This window comes from Dermacentor silvarum, chromosome 7 (genome assembly GCF_013339745.2).
Source record: "Dermacentor silvarum isolate Dsil-2018 chromosome 7, BIME_Dsil_1.4, whole genome shotgun sequence".
Taxonomy (NCBI): Eukaryota; Metazoa; Arthropoda; class Arachnida; order Ixodida; family Ixodidae; genus Dermacentor; species Dermacentor silvarum.
This window is the reverse complement of record NC_051160.1, coordinates 12,758,474-12,777,380: the sequence shown is the minus strand read 5'-3', so window position 1 is coordinate 12,777,380 and position 18,907 is coordinate 12,758,474. Positions and strand designations below refer to the sequence as shown.

The window sequence follows — 18,907 nt, the reverse complement described above, 5'->3', positions numbered from 1 at the left end:
TGGCGGTTGGCCGTGCTTTCTGCACTGGCTTCAGCGTGACCAGATCACAGTACCCGCGAGAACGCTAATCACATGCGAAATTTAAACTATTGCCGATGAGTAAGTGTCAAATGTCATCTTGATCTCAGTATTTTAGCGCGAATAAGACAAAACACAAGCAGACACACAAGACACACACACGTGCGTGTGTGTCCTGTGTGTCTTGTTGTACCCAGTTGTATTCTGAGTTCGCCAGAAGCTATAATTTTCCCGCACATATTACACTTATCATGCCTCCTGTTTCCGTCGAATCTGAACTCTGTGACATGTGAAGTTCTTTTAGAACTCTGCCAAATATTGCGGATAACGGTTGTAGAACACTGTGGAATGCTTGAATAAATCATTTTTAACCGCGTCTACAAACTGTTGTCTACACACGGTGTCTATACACAGAACAAAGATTAGTTGTAGGTCACCCACAAAATGGTTTTTGCTTTAACAAAAAAATTAATAACGTGCTTTGCATATTTAACCGAGTAGAGCTGGAAAACCAACTACACGCCTCGTATACCACATGCTGTTTGGGAGAAAACGAGTACTGAGTAATTATTTCCCAAAAACAAGTAACCCACACACTTCAAATTTTTCGGTACACGTCAGCAATAGATCGGGGCCCATTTTCTCTAAATGTGAAGCGACTCCCGTTTTCAGTCCTCCCAGGGCAGTTAACTTCGTAAGAGTTTTTTATACAATGCCTTAAATTTATCAAATTCTACTTATCCACTAATAAACCCACACACTTCAATATACGTCCGCATATCACCCCTAACGTGTCCTCATATTTATCAAATATGCACTTACAAGATGACCAAGCACAGTGATTTGTTGTCTGCCGAAATTACACTTTTTGGAGTTTAGCTGGAGCCCTGCTCGACGAAAGATAGCTAGAATGGTCGCCAAACGAGTAAGGTGGCTTTCAAACGTTGGGGAAAACACAATGACGTCGTCTAGGTAGCAGAGGCAGATAGACCATTTGTAGCCACGAAGGAGAGCGTCCATCATGCGTTCGAACGTTGCGGGGGCGTTGCACAGTCCAAAGGGCATAACTTTGAACTGATAGAGGCCGTCCGGTGTGATAAAGGCAGTCTTTTCCCGATCCAAGTCATCAACAGAAATCTGCCAGTAACCCGAGCGCAGGTCGATGGATGAGAAGTACTTCGCACCGTGAAGACAGTCCAGGGCGTCATCGATCCGTGGCAGCGGATATACGTCTTTGCGCGTTATTTTGTTTAAGGCACGATAGTCGACGCAAAATCTCCAGCTGCCATCCTTCTTTTTGACCAAGACGACAGGTGACGCCCACGGACTTGAGGAAGCCTCTATGACGTCTTTAGAGAGCATCTTGTCGACTTCTCGTTGTATGACCTGGCGTTCGGAATGGGACACACGATAGGGTCGCCATCTGATAGGAATAGCATCTCCGGTATTTATTCGATGACTTACGAGAGACTTTTGACCGAGAGGGCGGTCATCGAAGTCGAAGATATCCCTATAGGTCGTTAGGAGGTGGTGGAGTTCCGTGGCTTGACAAGTCGGAAGATCAGGGGCAATCATCGTGGTAATTTCGTCGGGGAGTGGACTTGCCGGACCGCTTGCGAGAAAGGACGAACAAGTGTCCGCGTCTAGTGCCGCGACGTCGCATTCATCAAGCGCAGACACGTTGGCCACTGCGATGCCTTGCGGGAGAGCTTGAGTCGAGTTGCTGAAGTTCAGAAGCGGGAGCTGGACGTGGTTGTCGACAACAGTCACGAGGGTGTGTGGCACAGCAATATTTCTGGTCAACAGTACTTCAACTAGTGGAGACACTATGTAGTCGCCGTCTGGAACTGGAGATGCCGTCGTCAATGCAACACACGTGGCGGCTTGCGGTGCCAACCGAACATAATCGACAGAGCATAAGCGGTGTGACGGTAAATCTGGAACATCCGCCATTTGAGGAAGCTCAAGTTGAAGGATGCCGGTTGCACAGTCAATGAGAGCGGCATGGGCCGACAAGAAATCAAGTCCGAGAATGACGTCGTTGGGGCATTGCTCGAGAACCGTAAACAAAACAGATATATGGTGACCGGCAATGGTGATGCGAGCTGTGCACATTCCGATGACTACGGGACATCTTCCATCAGCGACGCGAATAATACCAGTAGCGGCGGGGGTAAGTACTTTCTTAAGGCGTCGACGAAGGTGATTACTCATCACGGATATTTGTGCCCCAGTATCGACGAGTGCGGGAACAGTTAAGCCGTCAACGTCAACGTCGGTCAAGTTTCGTCGCGTCGGCAATACGAGGAGAGGATTTGAGGTGCAAGTCGAAGATGCAGCGTCACCTCTAAGAGCTGCATCCCTTAGTTTCCCTGTTGAAGGTTGAGCGGCGATGTCGGACGTCGTCGTAGAGGCGAAGGAGACGATGGCCGACGCGCTGGCGGCGAACGGGACTGATGACCTCGGGGCGACGGGGAACGGCTGTGCGGCGTAGGGGTGGCATCGACGTTGTACGGCTCAAAAGGCTGGAAGCGGCGGTAGCTATCAGTGTTGTATGGTTGGTATGGCTGAGCGGGCTGAAAACGGCGGTAGTTGTCGGTGCGGCTAGCAGTTTCATCCCGGGTTAACGGCGACACCCAACGGTTGTTGCAATGGCGCGCAACGTGACCGATACGGCGACAGTGGAAGCAAATCGGCCGATCATCTGCCGTCCGCCATTCAGCCGGATTACGAGAGCGCGGATAAAACCGTTGTTCCTGGGGCGGTGATCTCGGGCGAGGCGGCGACCTAGGGCGAAAGTCAGTTGTCCGAGACTGAGCAACGGTGCAGACGGCGAAACCCAAGTTGCCGAGTTCCTCCCGCACAATGGACTGGGCCAGGGAAACGGCCGGCACGTGAAAATCGCCGTGGCCGTTGTTGGGGAGAGCAGGGGCAATAGCTTCGATTTCCCGACGGACGATTCGTGTAATTTCCGACGGTGGCGATGACTGCAGACGAGAGGCCTGTCCGTCTTCGCATGATGACGTCGGGGCGGTGTTCGGTAGCCGAGCGAATGACCTCGCAATACGCCGACTTTTGGCCTGCTCAAAACGCCGGCATTCTTCAATAATTGCGTCGACGGTCGCACAATTTCGGCACAGTAATAGGTTGAACGCATCGTCTGCGATTCCCTTTAGTACGTGACCAACCTTGTCCGACTCCGTCATGTTCATGTCCACTTTACGGCAAAGAGCCAAGACGTCCTGAATGTAGGAGATGTATGGTTCGGTGGACGTCTGAGCGCGGATGGACAGCTCTTGCGTAGCGGCCGCCTTTCGACCCATGGGCTTCCCAAACAAGGCACTAAGTTTTGTTTTGAAGGTGTCCCAACTTCCAATCTCTGCCTCATGGTTATCGAACCACACCTTTGCCGTTCCTTTGAGGTAAAACAGCACGTTCGCCAGCATCATCGTCGGGTCCCAACGATTGACCTCACTGATGCGTTCATAATTGGCAATCCAATCGTCGACGTCAACTTCATCCGTACCGCAGAACGTTCCTGGGTCTTTAAGGTGCGTCACGACGATCGTTGACGTTGTGGTCGGCGCTGGTGCAGGCATCGCACTGGCCGGCGCAGGCGGCGTGGTCGTGGTCTCGTCTGTCATAATGATGACCCCGACTCGACGACCACTGCGGAGCTCCGTTGTACAGCGCGTCTTCTGGTACCCAGCACCTCCACCAAATTGTCACGGGGATTCACAAGTACACTGGAGAGACAATATATACAGGCTGCTGCTACCAGGGAATGGCTGACAGCATCTCCCGAAGCATGTCCCGTCTTCTTCCTCTTCGCGTAGCACAGCAGTCTTTTAAGGGCAGGCTCATACGCAATGCCTCGTAACAATATAAACTTCCTTAAAAATCTACTTTTTCCAGAAAATCGTGAAAAGTGGCATAAAACGTTTTAACAGCTTCGCTACAAAAGATTTTAGCATAGGCACCGTGATGATGTTCTTTCATACGGTCAAAATAGCCAGTGGAGTTACTATCTTCCTACTTTGATGCATTCGTCATGCCTCCATGCTAAAACGAAGTTTCTACCTGCCATATGTTTTACCTCTCAGGGGAGCTGTGGAGATCACATCCACCTTGCGCTCCCTTTTTTTTTTTTTTCGCGCTCTTAGTTTTAGCAAAGCAATTGGTGCATTTCCAAGCGTCCACTCTTGGCTTCATTCACGTTTTCCTTACTTCTGTTTTACTTATCGTATCATTAAGCACATCTTTTCTTTTCCTTATTTTGTTCGTTATATCATTCCTTCTTTCTTTACTGGTTTCTACCGTGTTCGTTTATTCACTGCACTATTGTTATTATTTTTTTCATTTCTTAATTCTCTTTTGTTTAATTATACTTTGTTCCTGACCATTAATTCAATTCTCTTTTATTTCTTGCTTCCTTCCTCCCAAGCGACGGCCATCACCACGAGCAGCACCAGTGCCACCACAACCGGCACGGGCGGTGACGTCGTGACGACAGCGCCGTCGTCGACTCCGTTCTCAATGTCTCCCTCAGCGACACCCGTGTCGATGTCGATGACGATGTCGTCGACATCGTCGTCGAACACGGACGTGACGCCGGACTCCCTTTCTTCAATGAGCACAGCAGAGCCAGTTACATCGATGAAAAGTGGGTTGCCGAGCTTCTTTCTACAATAACTTTATTTGCCAGTTTACGCGTATAGGGTGTAGAGAAATGCCGCCAGTCTACATATCTATAGATATAGGTGGTGGCCAAATCGCACCCACAGCGCCTGCATTCTCGGAGTAATGGATGTGAATCTCAGAGGACGTGTGTTTGTTGTCTGAAAGCACCGGAAGCGATTACAGGAGCCGAAAGCTAGCAATGGTCTCTGTTTTGGACACCACTTATTGATGCTTACGGAATGCCTGAACACAAGGGAGGAAGGCGTGTGCAGCATTGCTTGTGACGGTGCCGTTAAGTAACACTGACGGCAACTGAAGAGCAGTTAACTGTAATTGTTAAAGCTAGGTTCAACCTGTCTGCCGGTACGAAGGAGTCTGAATACTTGCCAACTCCCCCGAACTGTCCGCGAGACTCTTGCATTACGACCAGCCCTCCCTATTGTACGGACCCAGCCATAAATCGCCCGAAAAACTGCCCCAACCCCATCGCGAAAAAAAAGATAAGAAGCGCATCATTCAGCGTAACTTCTATGTCTTCTATGCTGACTATAATGACATCTTGTTTTTTCACTTGTCCTGTAACATTGTCGTTGAAAATTTGCGATGGTATTCTATGTGTACTTGCGCTATTGCGAGTTGAAACCATTTAGAAAGTTTAGTCCTACCTGTGGTCGGCAGACGATCTTCTCTTTCTCTCCCGGTAGTTGAAGGAATTGCGATGTTTTCCTTGGAATTCTTAAGATAGTCTTCTTTGGTGCTGACTGCTGCCACAATGATTTTTCTTGTGGGAGCTGCTGTGCGTCCTGCGCTTTTATAGCCTTCTTCTTCGCTCTCGTTAACTATGCAATGGGCCTTGTTTTTCTATTGTTTTTCCACTGCTTTCGTCATAGCTCTACTGTCGCTCTTCACTTTCGGCATCGAGTTGCGTCTCTTGGTGATTTTGCGCTTGCATAATCAGAAAAGGAGCAAAAATAAAAAGGCCGTTTCGGGCGGCCCGGCCGGCACACAGTTCACGAGGCACGAAGCGCCAGTCACGAAGCTCGGGCAACTCGGAAATTCAACTTGGAGTCATTTACAAAGTTGATATGAAAATTCTAATCCCAGAAGACGTCATTAAAGGCGTTGTACACGAACTAAAGAAAAACATTGCTATAGCTCTGCAAGCAATCTGCGACCTAGCAAACTGTATTTTATAGAACGGTGTACTGACCCAGGCAGATGTGGCAGCAACCGCACGTCGGCTATGCTTAACCGAACAACCACGACATATATAGCATATTTAGGATATATAGTCGGCTCATAGTTCTCCCTAAATTACGAAGAGCAGCTAATATAACAGAGCATGATATTCGAAATATAACATAACAAAACATAACAACGAAACATAACGAAATAATATAACAGAGCATGATACAGGCGAAACGTCAAAATGTTTGCCACGCATCAGGATAACATGGTCAGAATGAGCGGAGAGTAGCCAAATAAGCTTACCACCACCGCTGGGACTCGAACTGACACTGATACAGCAATGTGCATTTCGAAGCCCGATACATGAAACAATGCGTCATCGCTCAACAATAGTGCTTGGCAAGAGAGATGGCGTTTTTGCATATGTTTCGGAAGCCATAACAGGCAACGTTTTAGTGCACGAAGATGACGTCGTCGTTGTTGCATAAATGCTATGTGGGGGAAAATGACAGTGTATTGGTGCGAAATTATGCGTCGTCATGGTCGCGAGAACAGTGTGGATGACATAAACGAGGCGCATGCAGTAGTGAACAAGAAGTTATGATATTGTTGTTTCTGTAAGAAATTCTTTATCTCGTTTTTTTTTTTTTCGATATTAGAGAGTTCTAGCTTCTTCGGCTGCACGGTACAGACACCTCGCGGCGCAGAGATAAACCAGACAAACAAAGCTAGTATTTCATTAACGACGCGCATTTTCGCTTTGCTTCTGGGTGTAAATTTTCGGCAGGAACATGATTACGCCGCTGCCGACAATTTAGCCAGCAGCGAAGTTGAATACACTTGGTTACTGCGACATTATCTCTGTGTTTGTCTGGTTAAGCTCTGCGCCACGAGGTGGCTGCACCGTGCATATCGTTCACGTTTGCGCCTCCGCCCATTCGGCAAAACGCACAGTCCGCTTGCGTTTACCCGAATACCAGACGCGCTAAAGCTCTCTAATATAAAACAAGGTGTGCACGCTGCAGCCAAAAGGACCGAGATGGATAATATTTTGCTTACTGTTGGTGCCATAAAGCTCAACTTCCCAGTGTGCTCATTTTATGGTGGTCACTGTAGCCTTCATTTCCGAGTTTGTGTGCTCGTGGACGTGGGTCATTTCTTGCTTTTTTCTCCTTCTTTCATTGCATCTGATATGTTAAACCTGCTGTAGCGTGCTAATCCTCTCACTTGGATAGCCTCACAACTAAAATTTTCACTTACCAGCTTATGCAATACACGGTTTCCTTGTGATACATTCTTGGAATACGCAAGTTATGTGCACGATGGGTGAGCTATGCGGTGCGAGTGACATAACAAGGCAGTCAGTGTTCAAGGGGCTACTTCCCTAAGCTAGTGGCCTGGCACAATGCAGCTACGAATTTCTGAGCAGTTTACCTCAGAGGAGCCAATATGCGAAATATCATGTTTTCTCTTTACCACTGTATATAAAAACGATGACGTTGAACCTCAAACGTGGCGCATACCCAGAATAAAGAATAAGCCGTGAATCAGGCTGTCGGTGAAATACAACACCGAAAGCAGCGACAGCATCCCTGCCAACAATGACGTCACAAGGACAATGCGGCATAATATTAGAGTATTATCTGAATCAATCTGCAACCATCTCCGTGCTGTACGCCGGGCAGTATGGTGTAACTGGCCTACAATGTCATGCCAGTAGGCCCCCTCTGTTCTGTGCAATGAAGTAATAAATCGCGGCATAAACCCGCTATACTTATGATGCTGTCGCATGGGTATCTCTAAAGCTCACATACCTCCTAATGAAATCGGCGAATTGAATACAGTGGGAAGAGGAGGACAATACGCAAGAACGGAGCTCAAAGCATCGCGCCTTCATTCTCGCTTTATTCCACAACAGCGAGAAAATATAACACGTTCCACACGCTCTCGTGAGCAGCACTTCGTTTTTCCGTCTCTATACATAGGCGCGCGTTCTGCTGCAGACGTCAGAACTGTGGCTTCTGATGACGCCTCATGCCGGTAAAGTCAAAATAGTGGCATGTATAAAATTGTTCTGCGTAAGCACGAACAGCGGCATAGAGGATGGTTTCAAACGTCGTCGCATCGCCCCAAAAAAGCGAAGAGAACCGTCGACAAAAGTAAGACGAAAACGGGAGGGAGCGTACTTTTGCTGCTTCTATAAATAAAGAGGATCGCCAACGCCGGCGCATGCCTGGCTGAATTTAATTCGTACAAGAAATACTTCACAATGCTTGCACCAGTTTTCATTAACCCTAGTATCACGACGAGAACAGATCTGGACAGATTCATATCGCTCAACTTAGTCAATTTCACACTCAACGTGGTCGTGCAATATATCATGATGATACCGGAGATGGGTACGCCAATGGGTTTATCGGTGACATTATCATGCACATTCCGAACCAGTCAAACAAATCGTTGCCGGCGTTAATGAAGGAGGTACGGAGACTTGACGTCACAAGTACGGGCCTGTACTACATCAGGTACTTAAACTTTAACGAACGCGTGTTGAATACAGCCCATACCACCCATTTCTTACGCTGATACTATATTTGTTGGTAGCTTAGTAATAAAGATTTATGAAACATTTATCCACATGCACACACTCCCACTTTGCATGGGACGTGCCTCATTTCACTCTTTTTTATTTTTAATTTTGATGAGTGTTCTGTTCGTTGTTGTGTCTTGTTTCTTTTTTTTTGCATCTGTGTGTTATTACTCTTCGTGATCTTGCTCTTTTCTTTGTCTTTTCTTTCTTCAAAGCTCCAGCGCCGCCAAGTTACGAGAACCGTAAGTATACATACAGAATGCGCACCCTTTGTTGCTCCAGGCAGATCGAATATTATAGGGGGCATCGGCAAGCGGTGTTCTCTCACGACGCTTTTGTTTGAACAGTCTTCTGAAAATATATGCACGTCTTCCTGTGCCGGTTATATACATTTTCTGTAACCTCCCGAGAGTCGAGGACAGCTCAGTGCCATACAATCGCGTTTCAAGTCGGTTCTTCTTAGTAGTTGCCGGCTAGCATGTTACCAACTGGAAAAATTAATTTGTTGTTTATTTGTCACTGTTACATGCGGCAAGCCGTACCTACAGGTACATGGACAAAGTAGCTATATCACTCGTGTTACAGACAGTAAGAACTGCTATTGATGGCATAAATATAGAGATACAAGCTTCAACATAGCACGTTAGATTGCCGTGTGGGCGCTGCATCCTCGGTTTTCATCTCGATTTGTAGAAACACACTTCACGGGTACATTTGGTCGTCTGGGATGTCACAGCGGCCTGTATCAAATTAGAGGCAGATTTCTCGGAAGCTGTCGGGCGGCAATATGATTAAACCAATTTCATGGTTAGTTGCTCGTGCATCTGACAGGTTCAGGCGTGGACAAAATATCGCGGAACCTTTGCTATGCACTTTTTGGCCATGATTGGCTCTGACGCGCAAAAAAAAGTATCATCATTACGGGACTGCGCGTGCCAAACTGCTTTTTTTCTCTCTGACCAATTGCAAGCGCCTGGTACCGAGACATCTCACTGCCCGTGCGCAACATTTGTGGTTATGTGCCTGCCAATACGCCCGCTTCTAACCAGTCTGCTATCGGAATCGCGATAAGGAGAAAAGATAACGCTAGAAGAGCGGCATCTGATACGGCCGGGCAGAGCGAGCGATGTAATGTCACACGCAACAATGGCCGAAAGAGGTGCCGCTCTCCTAGAGTAATCTTTTCAACTCATCGCGGTTCCGACAGCAGGCTAGTTAGAAGAGGGCGTATTGGCAGGCGCGCAAGCACAAAGCACGCGCATGCGCAATGCAATGTATCGACACCATGTGCTTGCAATTTGTCAGAGGGCGCAATAATTCAGTTTGGCACGCGCTCGCAGATACCGTAATACTTTGCCCCCTGTCTGTAAGTACATCTAATATGCTCACGTAACCGCTTCCAATCAAAATTTCAGGAGGATTGAAGATGATGTAGTATAAGAGGTCTACAAAAAAATCAACACGTGGACGTAGTGGACGACCCTTGGTCGACTATAATTGTGTTCCTAATCTCAGCGTAGAAGGCTACTTTGCTGTCAATGTTTGTAGCGCGAAACGTACGCAGAGGAATGAAGAAACGGGCAGAAAGATCATAGCTGATGAATTGACAGCCATCCACGAACATAGTATTTTCGCTCAACGTTTCCTTGTCGCGTTTTCTCTTCCAAGCACCCAACCCAAGCGTTTAGCACATTTGGCTGTGTCTACTTCGTGCCGTGAAAGTGTTACTGGCTATTGCCTTGGGAGTGGCACATACCATACAAAATTTTTAAAGCTCGCCTGTGCCAGATAGCATAATTCTAATCATTGAGGTGGATTACTCAGAGGGGGACATTACATTGAACGAGAAATCGGAATGCATAATCCACTAATTAACGAAAATTAACTAGTCAACTTTTAAATTATTTACGTGATGACACATATTGCAATTAATTGTAGCCCGTGAGTTCGCAAGGCGTATAAACTCTGACTTTTCAGGATGACACCAATTTCAAGGCTTTAATTCCCAAAGTGTGCGAAGAAATACATGGACGTTCCAATCACTCTTGTGCTCCAATACACAAAGTGGTGGTTTGATAAAAAAACGAGCACGTGGAACAATAGTGCATTTTTACCGCAAGTTTCACGACGCATATCTTGAATCCCATGCGATCCTTGGAATTCATTCCATGCGGATATGCCTCGAAACTCACAGGTTACAGTTCGTAAATTGCAATATTTGCCGCAAAGTAATTAATTAATTTCAGCTAACTTTTGCTGATTCGTCAATTTTGCAATTCGATTTCTCGTGCGGGTAATTTCCGCCGCTTTGAGTAATCCAGCTCTAGAGCTACAATTACGTTATGTGTCCCAGGCAATTTTTTAAAATTCTGTGATCTAAAAAAAAAACGTATGTATTTACCGTACCGCATGCATTGCGGCTTTTTCGGCTGTGCAGTCACGTGCAACAGTTCGGCCAGATTTATATTAAGTTTGTTAAGTTCACTCTCTATGATTGCTTCTTTCTTCTCCGTAGAAGTAAGTTGAGTTGAGCTAGTTGGTACGAATGCATTTCCCTAATTAACACTGCACAAACTGGTAACCACAGTCTATGCAAAATTACACTATTGCTTCGACATAGAGTTAATGGCCGTATATTTGTAATTGAAGCTTCCTTATAACACAAATGGATTGTGAAATCACACTTCCGAAATACGGATGATGGGTCTGCAAAAGTAAACACTGGGAATGGTTGTGTTCGCAGGCGTAAAGTACCCGCTTGTGTGTATATAATGAATGTTTATTGAAAATGTGATGAGCTGTTAGTGCTATGATACCATTTTTCCGCGCTTCTTGTCAGCAAAACAGCACAACTTTCACCGACTGTGCCAGGCACCTACAAACTTCATTTTACAGAAAGCAATGAGAAAAGATAAATTTGCACAGTAATGACAAATGCGATTGGAATTCAGTAAAAATAAAAATTAAGGCAAATCAGTTGCGCTGAAGCCAGCAAGGTGGATGAAGAATCGTGCTATTCGAAAACAAGTCGTCCATCCGACCATAGTCGAAGCTACAAGAGAAATGGTATGCCAGAGCCCTCGTTACTGAGAAACCCGTCCGGATTTCCGTTGTAGCTCCGACTACTCTCGGGTTGATGAAAAGTTCATATCCTTCCCCCAAAAAATATTTCGAGAACTGTTCCATCGCCGATGAATTAACTTACTACCAAACCAAGCTCATTACTTATTCAGATAAAAGATTTAAGACTGGTTCGGCGCTCACTACGCTCCAGTTTATAGCTTGCGTTTATCCTTCGGCTCTGTATTTGTTATGCAGTAAATTATGCCGCAAATATCGTTGGGCACGCACATTCCTGTACTGTTTGTATGGCGACATTGACGCATTCGTGCTGCCCCTCTTTTCATAACTGTATCGGATGTTCCCTCGTGATTGCACTTCGCAGGTGCGTTCACGCTTATTTGCGTGTTCGAGTACCTCACGCGCGTACTCCCCGCCAGTGCCCCCCAGTGCACGGACTATGTGTACATCCGGTTCTTCGTGTACTCGACAACGGAAAACCTGGGCCCACTCGTGTTCGAAAAGAAGAAGCAATACGGTGAGCCGCGGCGCTGCTGACGCCCGCTCGGCACTGTATAGCCTCCGAGATCTGGTGGCACGTGCTCCACGCACCCGCCGCCAGATCTCAGAGGCCAGTATTTCGCACATGCTGTTTTATTGTAAGGTCACTAGAGGCAAATGTGGCGCTTCGGTAGGTAAATCAATGCGAGGATCACCGTTGTGTTCATTTTACAGGGCAAAGTCAAGTTCCGCCGTGTTTTCAGTTTCCGTCACGTTTGAGTTTACAGCCATTCAGTGTGGCCGTATAGCCACACTGTGAATCTAACCACGACTGTACCAATGGCTAACATAAAATCGTGGTATTTGAAGGTGTACACAAAAACACCTCGGCAATATACTACATCGCACAATAATAGAGGGAACGCGTTAATTCCATTCGAAAAAGCCACAGTGGCAATGCACCTGCGCCCAGCATGAAAAAGTTTTTGAAGAGACTGATGGCAAAGCTACCTGTTCCTTATTAACGAGTCACGTTAGAATCTACGGATCAGTTGTAGTCGTTCCTCAAAAGTGAACTCTTACACCACTCACGACTGTACATGGAAGACCGCACGGTTGGTCGCGCGGCTTCGTTATTAAGTTGGACGCATGGCCAGAAAGGCGAGTACATGAGGCGTGGCCAGACGCCTATCCTTGCGGGCTACTTTCCTTGGATGCCTAAGTGAATGGTGGCGCAGCTTTTGCACAAGATTTGTACGCGAAGTACACTGTAAACCGATTTACACTCTTAGGCAACCAATTGTACGTACACCCTTAGGCTATTCTCAGCCCGTAACTGAGACCCTTGCAAAGGTGTAAAGCTGTGAGTTATAGGCCGATTTGCACTGGCCTGAAGGACCAATAATTTGTAAATCGTATTACCTTGTAGTCAGGGAAAGTAGGAACCGGTGTTGGTTTTTCCGGCCTTCCATGGCTATTTTACCTTTAGTGAAGACAGAGAGTTAACTCGCGTGAAATGTTGAAACAAATAGACATCCTATATGTATCAAGTTCTGGACAACGCCGCCTGCGTCGGAGGCCTCAGGCGTCCTTATAACACCGGCAGTACAATCTAGCCTCCAAGCTAGGTTTCTGAAATCAGATGCAACGCTGTGGAGGCTAAAGAGATTTTTGCATTGTTGCGTCTGCTTTTAGAAATAGTTCGACGTTTTTTTTTTTTTTTTTTTTTTTTTTTACCGCAGTTGTGCGTAACTCTTTAATATATATATATATATATATATATATATATATATATATATATATATAGCTTCAGTATTAAATGAGAGAAGTTGTAATCCTTCAAAACAAACACAGTGTGGTATGCGGATGTCAATGCGTTGTTCTAGAACCTTTTTATTTGCGTAGCTTTTCTGTTCCTTTTTTCTTTTGTTTTCTGTTTTGCAATTGCAGCCGGTCGAGGCAGCCTCACGTGCATGCTCGCGCGAGCAAATACCTTTGGCGCGCAGCGAAGCATTAACGCAACGTGCGGAGTGACACATTTTTCGTGACGGAACTTCTTGCGCAGCTTCCACAGCGTTCCACCTGATATCTGAAACTGAGTGTAGGTTGGCGAGAACACGCAACCAACGTCAGCGCCGATAGCTGTGATTTCCGAGTGGGTCCGCCTGATTTCTCTGTACACGTTGCACGCACTTGCTTTTATGTGCTTCAGCAGCAATTTCGTCATCAGTCTCCCAGGAGAGCTGACAGGTAGCTGACAGCAGGCGACGAACCCTCAACTGAAAGCGCAGGCGTCATTTTTTTTTCTATGAGGAAGGCGTGCAAGGTGCGTCGTTTTCGCATACATGAAAACTCGGAAATGGCGAACTAAAAGACGCAATAAAATAGCATTAGCTGATTGGCGAATATTTATAATCGTGTTTCACATTTACAATCCTGTTCCAAATTTAAACGGTATTGTTGAACATTTTCCCCGAAAAAAAAAATTGTGAATGAAATTGTGGGTCTACTTCCAGCAGTGCCACAGGCGCCTTCTCTTCAGAGCGAAGATAAGTTGTCTGCAAAGGTCGCACACTCTCCGAGTGGGCGTACGCTTTGCGCTGCGTAACTGAATGAGAGAGAGAGATAAAACTTTATTGTGTCCATGATGAGGTGTGGGGGCGGCGGGGGTTGCCCTAACCCCCAGGCCTCCCCTTCCTCAGATGGCGGCCAGCCCTTGCTTTCTGGCGGCGTCTTCGGCCATCCGGACGGCCCAGAACTGAATGAGCACCGCACTTTCACAGTCGGATCTTTCGCAGAAACGCAGTGATCAATAGAGATTTAATTTATAGTTATTTGGAAAAGACAGTTGAGAGCATGTTCTGGAAAGTTCGAGTCCTATTGAATAAAGCTGGTAGTTCCTGAGCTTATTGCTTATTTAAATCGGATACCACATAGGGGCAAGCTAAAGCCGCGGCCACTGCTAAAGCTCTCAAAACTTTTTAATGGAAATTTTTAGTTTGTCCGCGAACATTTAACCTTCACGACATGCCGGAAATTGCTGGTAGGGACATCTCGTGGCACTTTGTCCAACCATATTGCGTTAGACACGTTTTCGTTTCTACTTGGCTGTCGCAGAAAAGAAAAGAATGCGTGTCAACGGAAACGTATTGCTCCTAAAAATTTGCACCCGAGGTTAAATAGAATATAATTGTTTGATAGAATAAAGGCCCATGTGTTCGCATAAATGCTGCGCCTCCAGGTGGCTCCACCAACCCGGCTAGTCACGTTCAAGTCTCTGGTGACCAAGTATTCCGCGAAGGGCAGTAGGTTTAGGGTACAATTGATTTACTTTATTTATTTATGTGAAGGTACTATCAGTCCAACATTGAACCTAGATTATAGGAGTGGTGAACAGAACTAACAAATTAGTACATCACTATAATTATACAATAGCACTTTCGGACATCATCATGACAGCAACAAAACATTAGCGCTTCAATACATTAACACTATACAATACACGAAACAGCAGTACAGGACAACAGCAATGAAAAGTAACGCGAGAGCGTTTAGGGCCCCATGTCGCAAAAAATCCAGCGTCGGCAATAGGCGTGTGATCGCGGGTGGCGGAGAAAATCATCCAACCACATCGACCGCGCAGGCCCTCGACATGGTGCAAGGTTTTGGTGAACAAAATTTTAATTTCTCACAGTGAAATCCGTCAGAAAAAAGGTAAAGTACGACTTTACCATTCGGCGTCGGATTCGCCGTCGGATTGTTTACCAATTGGCGTCGGATTGTAATTTTAATGTACGAGGAAACCTAATTCTGCTACTAGGAAACTCGAACACAAACCCCTTTTCCAGCATTTCTACCAGACATCTGCGCGTCGGGGCAATAGCAAACCATTAATAAAATAATAAAAAATGTGCTGGGGCCTTCACACTTTAATATAAGGCCACTTATATTGCCCCTTTCCAGCAATGCATTTGAGTTAAAAGTGAAGCCGACTTTAAGGGGATTGGTGTAAGCTTGGTCTTTGTAAGCTGGCTTTCCCACGTTCAGTGTTTCAGTGAATGAAGCCTACTTGCCGTATGCGAACGATGCGAACGGGTCCCGATAACGCTATCGAGTTCTTCGCCTTTAAAGCTTAAGCGTCCTCCAATTTTATCACTTCAATACACACAGCTAAAATCATATGTCAGTATGTCGGTATTCTTTTCAAAGATCATCCTGTGGATTGCACTCCTTGCGCGACACAGATGGCACCGTCAAGCTGTACTACGACGAAACGGATGAATATTGGAGGAAGTTCAAGTCTTACCGGACACTGGACAACTACGTGAGAAACAGCAAGCTCCAAATTCCTTACTCGCGCTGGTTCCTCGGCATGTGGGGAACCACGTTCACACGACTCATGTGAGTATTGCGACTTGACGGCACGAAAATTGTCCTAAAGGGACAATGCTATATATGAATGGATGGCCAACGTAAGAGTTCAGCACAAGCTGCGGCCACGAATTCACACTGCACCTCTATAGGCTCCAAAATCAGTGACGCAGGGCGGTCAAAATTTTTCTACCGACAGCGACGCCTGATCACTAAGCTTAGCGAACGGAGGAATCGTATCTAGTGGCAGACAATGCGTGTTCGCGTTGCGCTGTGTCTATCGTCGATCTTGAGTCAAGTGTAATAGCATTCTGCACATCCGCGCATTGGCAGATAGCCACCCGAGCGTTGGAACAGTACCTTGATTCGGGCGAGGATTGGCTTATCAAGTTCAATCGGGCAATGAAACTGGCAAGTGCCTGTTGAGAATATCATCTCATTCCCGTCGTAGTGCAAGCGGCTGGAGTCGGCGGACCTTATAGGAAGCTGACACAGCCGCAAATCCATCTTGGCAGTCTCCTCTCCCTATAAAGAGTTTTAGCTGAGCGTTGCTTAAGCTCCGCTCTGGTCCCATTTCGCGCTCTGAGCAGCAATAGCGAACTGGCTTCTTTCAGTCTCTCCGACTCACTTTCCATATCTGCCGACGAATCCCACCGAGCCACCCATTCTATATATACGACGCAACGCCGGCTCCTCTGGCGATGCAACGCCGGCGGTTGCTAGGCAACGGCTCAGCTCACGGTTGCACCGGCTATTCCTCTAACGTCATGCCAGATGGCGCGGCGAGCTGCGCTGCCAGCTGCGGTGGTTGCTAGGCAACGGCTCAGCTCGCGGTGCGGCCACCGACCACAGCGAAACGGCGAGAATACGGCCAATGTAGCTCTCGCTACAAAACTTGATCGAAACTTAGCATTGCTAACATTGCGACGTCTCGCAAGCTGTGCGCACTGTGCGTCACGCGCGACTTTGCCCGCTCTACTTTATCATAGTGACGTTTTTATTCCTCGTATTTCTTAAAATTAGCAATTTCGCGCACAATGCTACCCACTCAACACAGCCAAAGTTTTCTTTTTTGCTAGATAACTCTAAATCACTGAGGTCCGCGTATAAAGCCCAAACCGCATGAGAGCGATTTTGTGCGCGACGGCGACGAGCGACGGCTTCGAGTGACGAAACAGGCCATCGCGCGAACAGATCGCTTGGTCTTTTCGCTCAATCGCTCGGTTCTAGAAATCTGGAATTCGCCGCTCGTCGCCCGGAAGTACTATGAGCGACTAGCCAATAGCGCTAAGCCGGAACCGGTTATACATCAGTAAAGCACTACCGATTGTCGCACGGAACGAGCAAACGACTAGATTTTGATACGTGCAAGGATAATAACGTAGTGCAAGACCTTCAGAAATATTTATGCCGCTCTTTACACTAAAACACATCGACTTAAATTAATAAAGCAAGCGTCACGCCAGTTTCGGCGAGTATTTGCTGCCCTCATACCGGCAACACCGGGGAGACGTCGCGAAAAGTCGTCGCTCGCATGCGGTGCGACTTGTAGGCGACGAGCGACCGCGACAGCCATCTCCATCGCGTCGCTTGTCGCTGTCGCGCGCAAGATCGCGTGCATGCGGTTTATACTTAATTAATGCTAAAGAGAAAAGCGTGACAGATGATGGAATGGATCTTCCGTCTTCCAGCTCAGCAGCCCAATGCTCTAACCCTCAACCCACGATCGCGCTTTTATTTTTGTTTTTAACGCGACAGCGTTAAGAGCCCCGTGTCGCAGAAAATCCGGCGTCTGGCGGAAATAGCCATGCCGAACCACATTATCCCAAACCATCCCGACCACACCGGCCCTCTGCGTGGCGCAAGGCGTTAGTGAACAAAAATTGAATTTCTCAAAGTAAAATCCGTCAGAAAAAAATAACAGCATATCCACGGGGTGAATGATGATGAGTGGGCGAAGCTCCGGAGGGAATCATCGGATCTCCCGCTTAAGTGGACGCTAGCACAAACGCGTTAGAGACGTGCAGTACTCTCTAGTAAGGGGGAGCGGCCACAGCGTCTTACGCAGCCATTTACACATGCCGGAACGTGCACCGCGTTTGCCGACGCCATCACATGACTGCTGAGAGAGTATACCCCCCGTATTCATAAACGCTCCTCGACTTGAACTTGACTGGCCACCGCCTTGGGCAGCGCGTTCGAAACGCGTTGAAGGTAAGGCGGAGAGGCCACAGCGTCTTACACCAGCTTCTTACACGGGCCGTAACGCGCTAGCACAAACGCGTTAGAAACGCGCTAGAAACGCGGCCTTTCGTTAATGTTGGGTATTTATTGCCATCGTGGTGCTTGTGTCTATGTGTGCTTCGTGGCGTAGTGGGCTAACGCCGCGCGCTCGGAAGCGAGGGGTCCCTGGTTCGATTCCGCACTACGGACACAACTTCGGAATTTTTTTTCTCATTTTTCTCAGACTGGTTACACACTACTACTACGACGAGGGACGAACGGGTGCCGCTTTAAGGAGCTTCGCCCCTAAAATTGTAAAGTATGCCTTAACCACAACCAGCGTCGGATTGTAATTTGAATATACGAGAAAAAATTTGTCGCAGTTTCACCCGAAAGGCGAAGCATCAATTGCGATAGCAAATTAGTAGAGAACTATACGGAGTAAGGAGAGTAGTTGTATCAGCTGTATAAACTTGGACATGCGGCAGCACCACCAACGCGCAGAACTGTTGTCGACGCCATCGGCGTTTTGCCCGCGTTCGCACCGAACGCGCGCGGCGTTTTTATATAAATACGTATTTGGTGCCGCAGCTAAACGTCGCCTCCCCTCCCTCCCTCCCGTCCCCCCACAGCCTTTCGCGCGACGGAAAAACTTGCGTTTGCTCTCTATATATGGAAAGGAGGAAAGAGACGCTTAATTCTGCAGCCCTTCAGGGAGCACCGCGCAGAACGCGCGTTTGCTCTCCGACGTGCGTTCGCTCCTCGTGAAAACGCGCC

General features: G+C 47.2%; 1 protein-coding gene across 1 annotated transcript in view; it reads left to right on the top strand.

The window, feature by feature from the left end:
- The window catches only part of LOC119458503 (uncharacterized), a 161,661-nt gene that overhangs the window by 130,627 nt on the left and 12,127 nt on the right, over positions 1–18,907 (top strand). The window contains exons 11-14 of the mRNA XM_049670914.1: positions 4,463–4,681; positions 8,692–8,718; positions 11,922–12,074; positions 15,781–15,937. Coding sequence (XP_049526871.1) covers positions 4,463–4,681; positions 8,692–8,718; positions 11,922–12,074; positions 15,781–15,937 — 556 coding nt within the window. The remainder of the gene's footprint in view (positions 1–4,462; positions 4,682–8,691; positions 8,719–11,921; positions 12,075–15,780; positions 15,938–18,907) is intronic.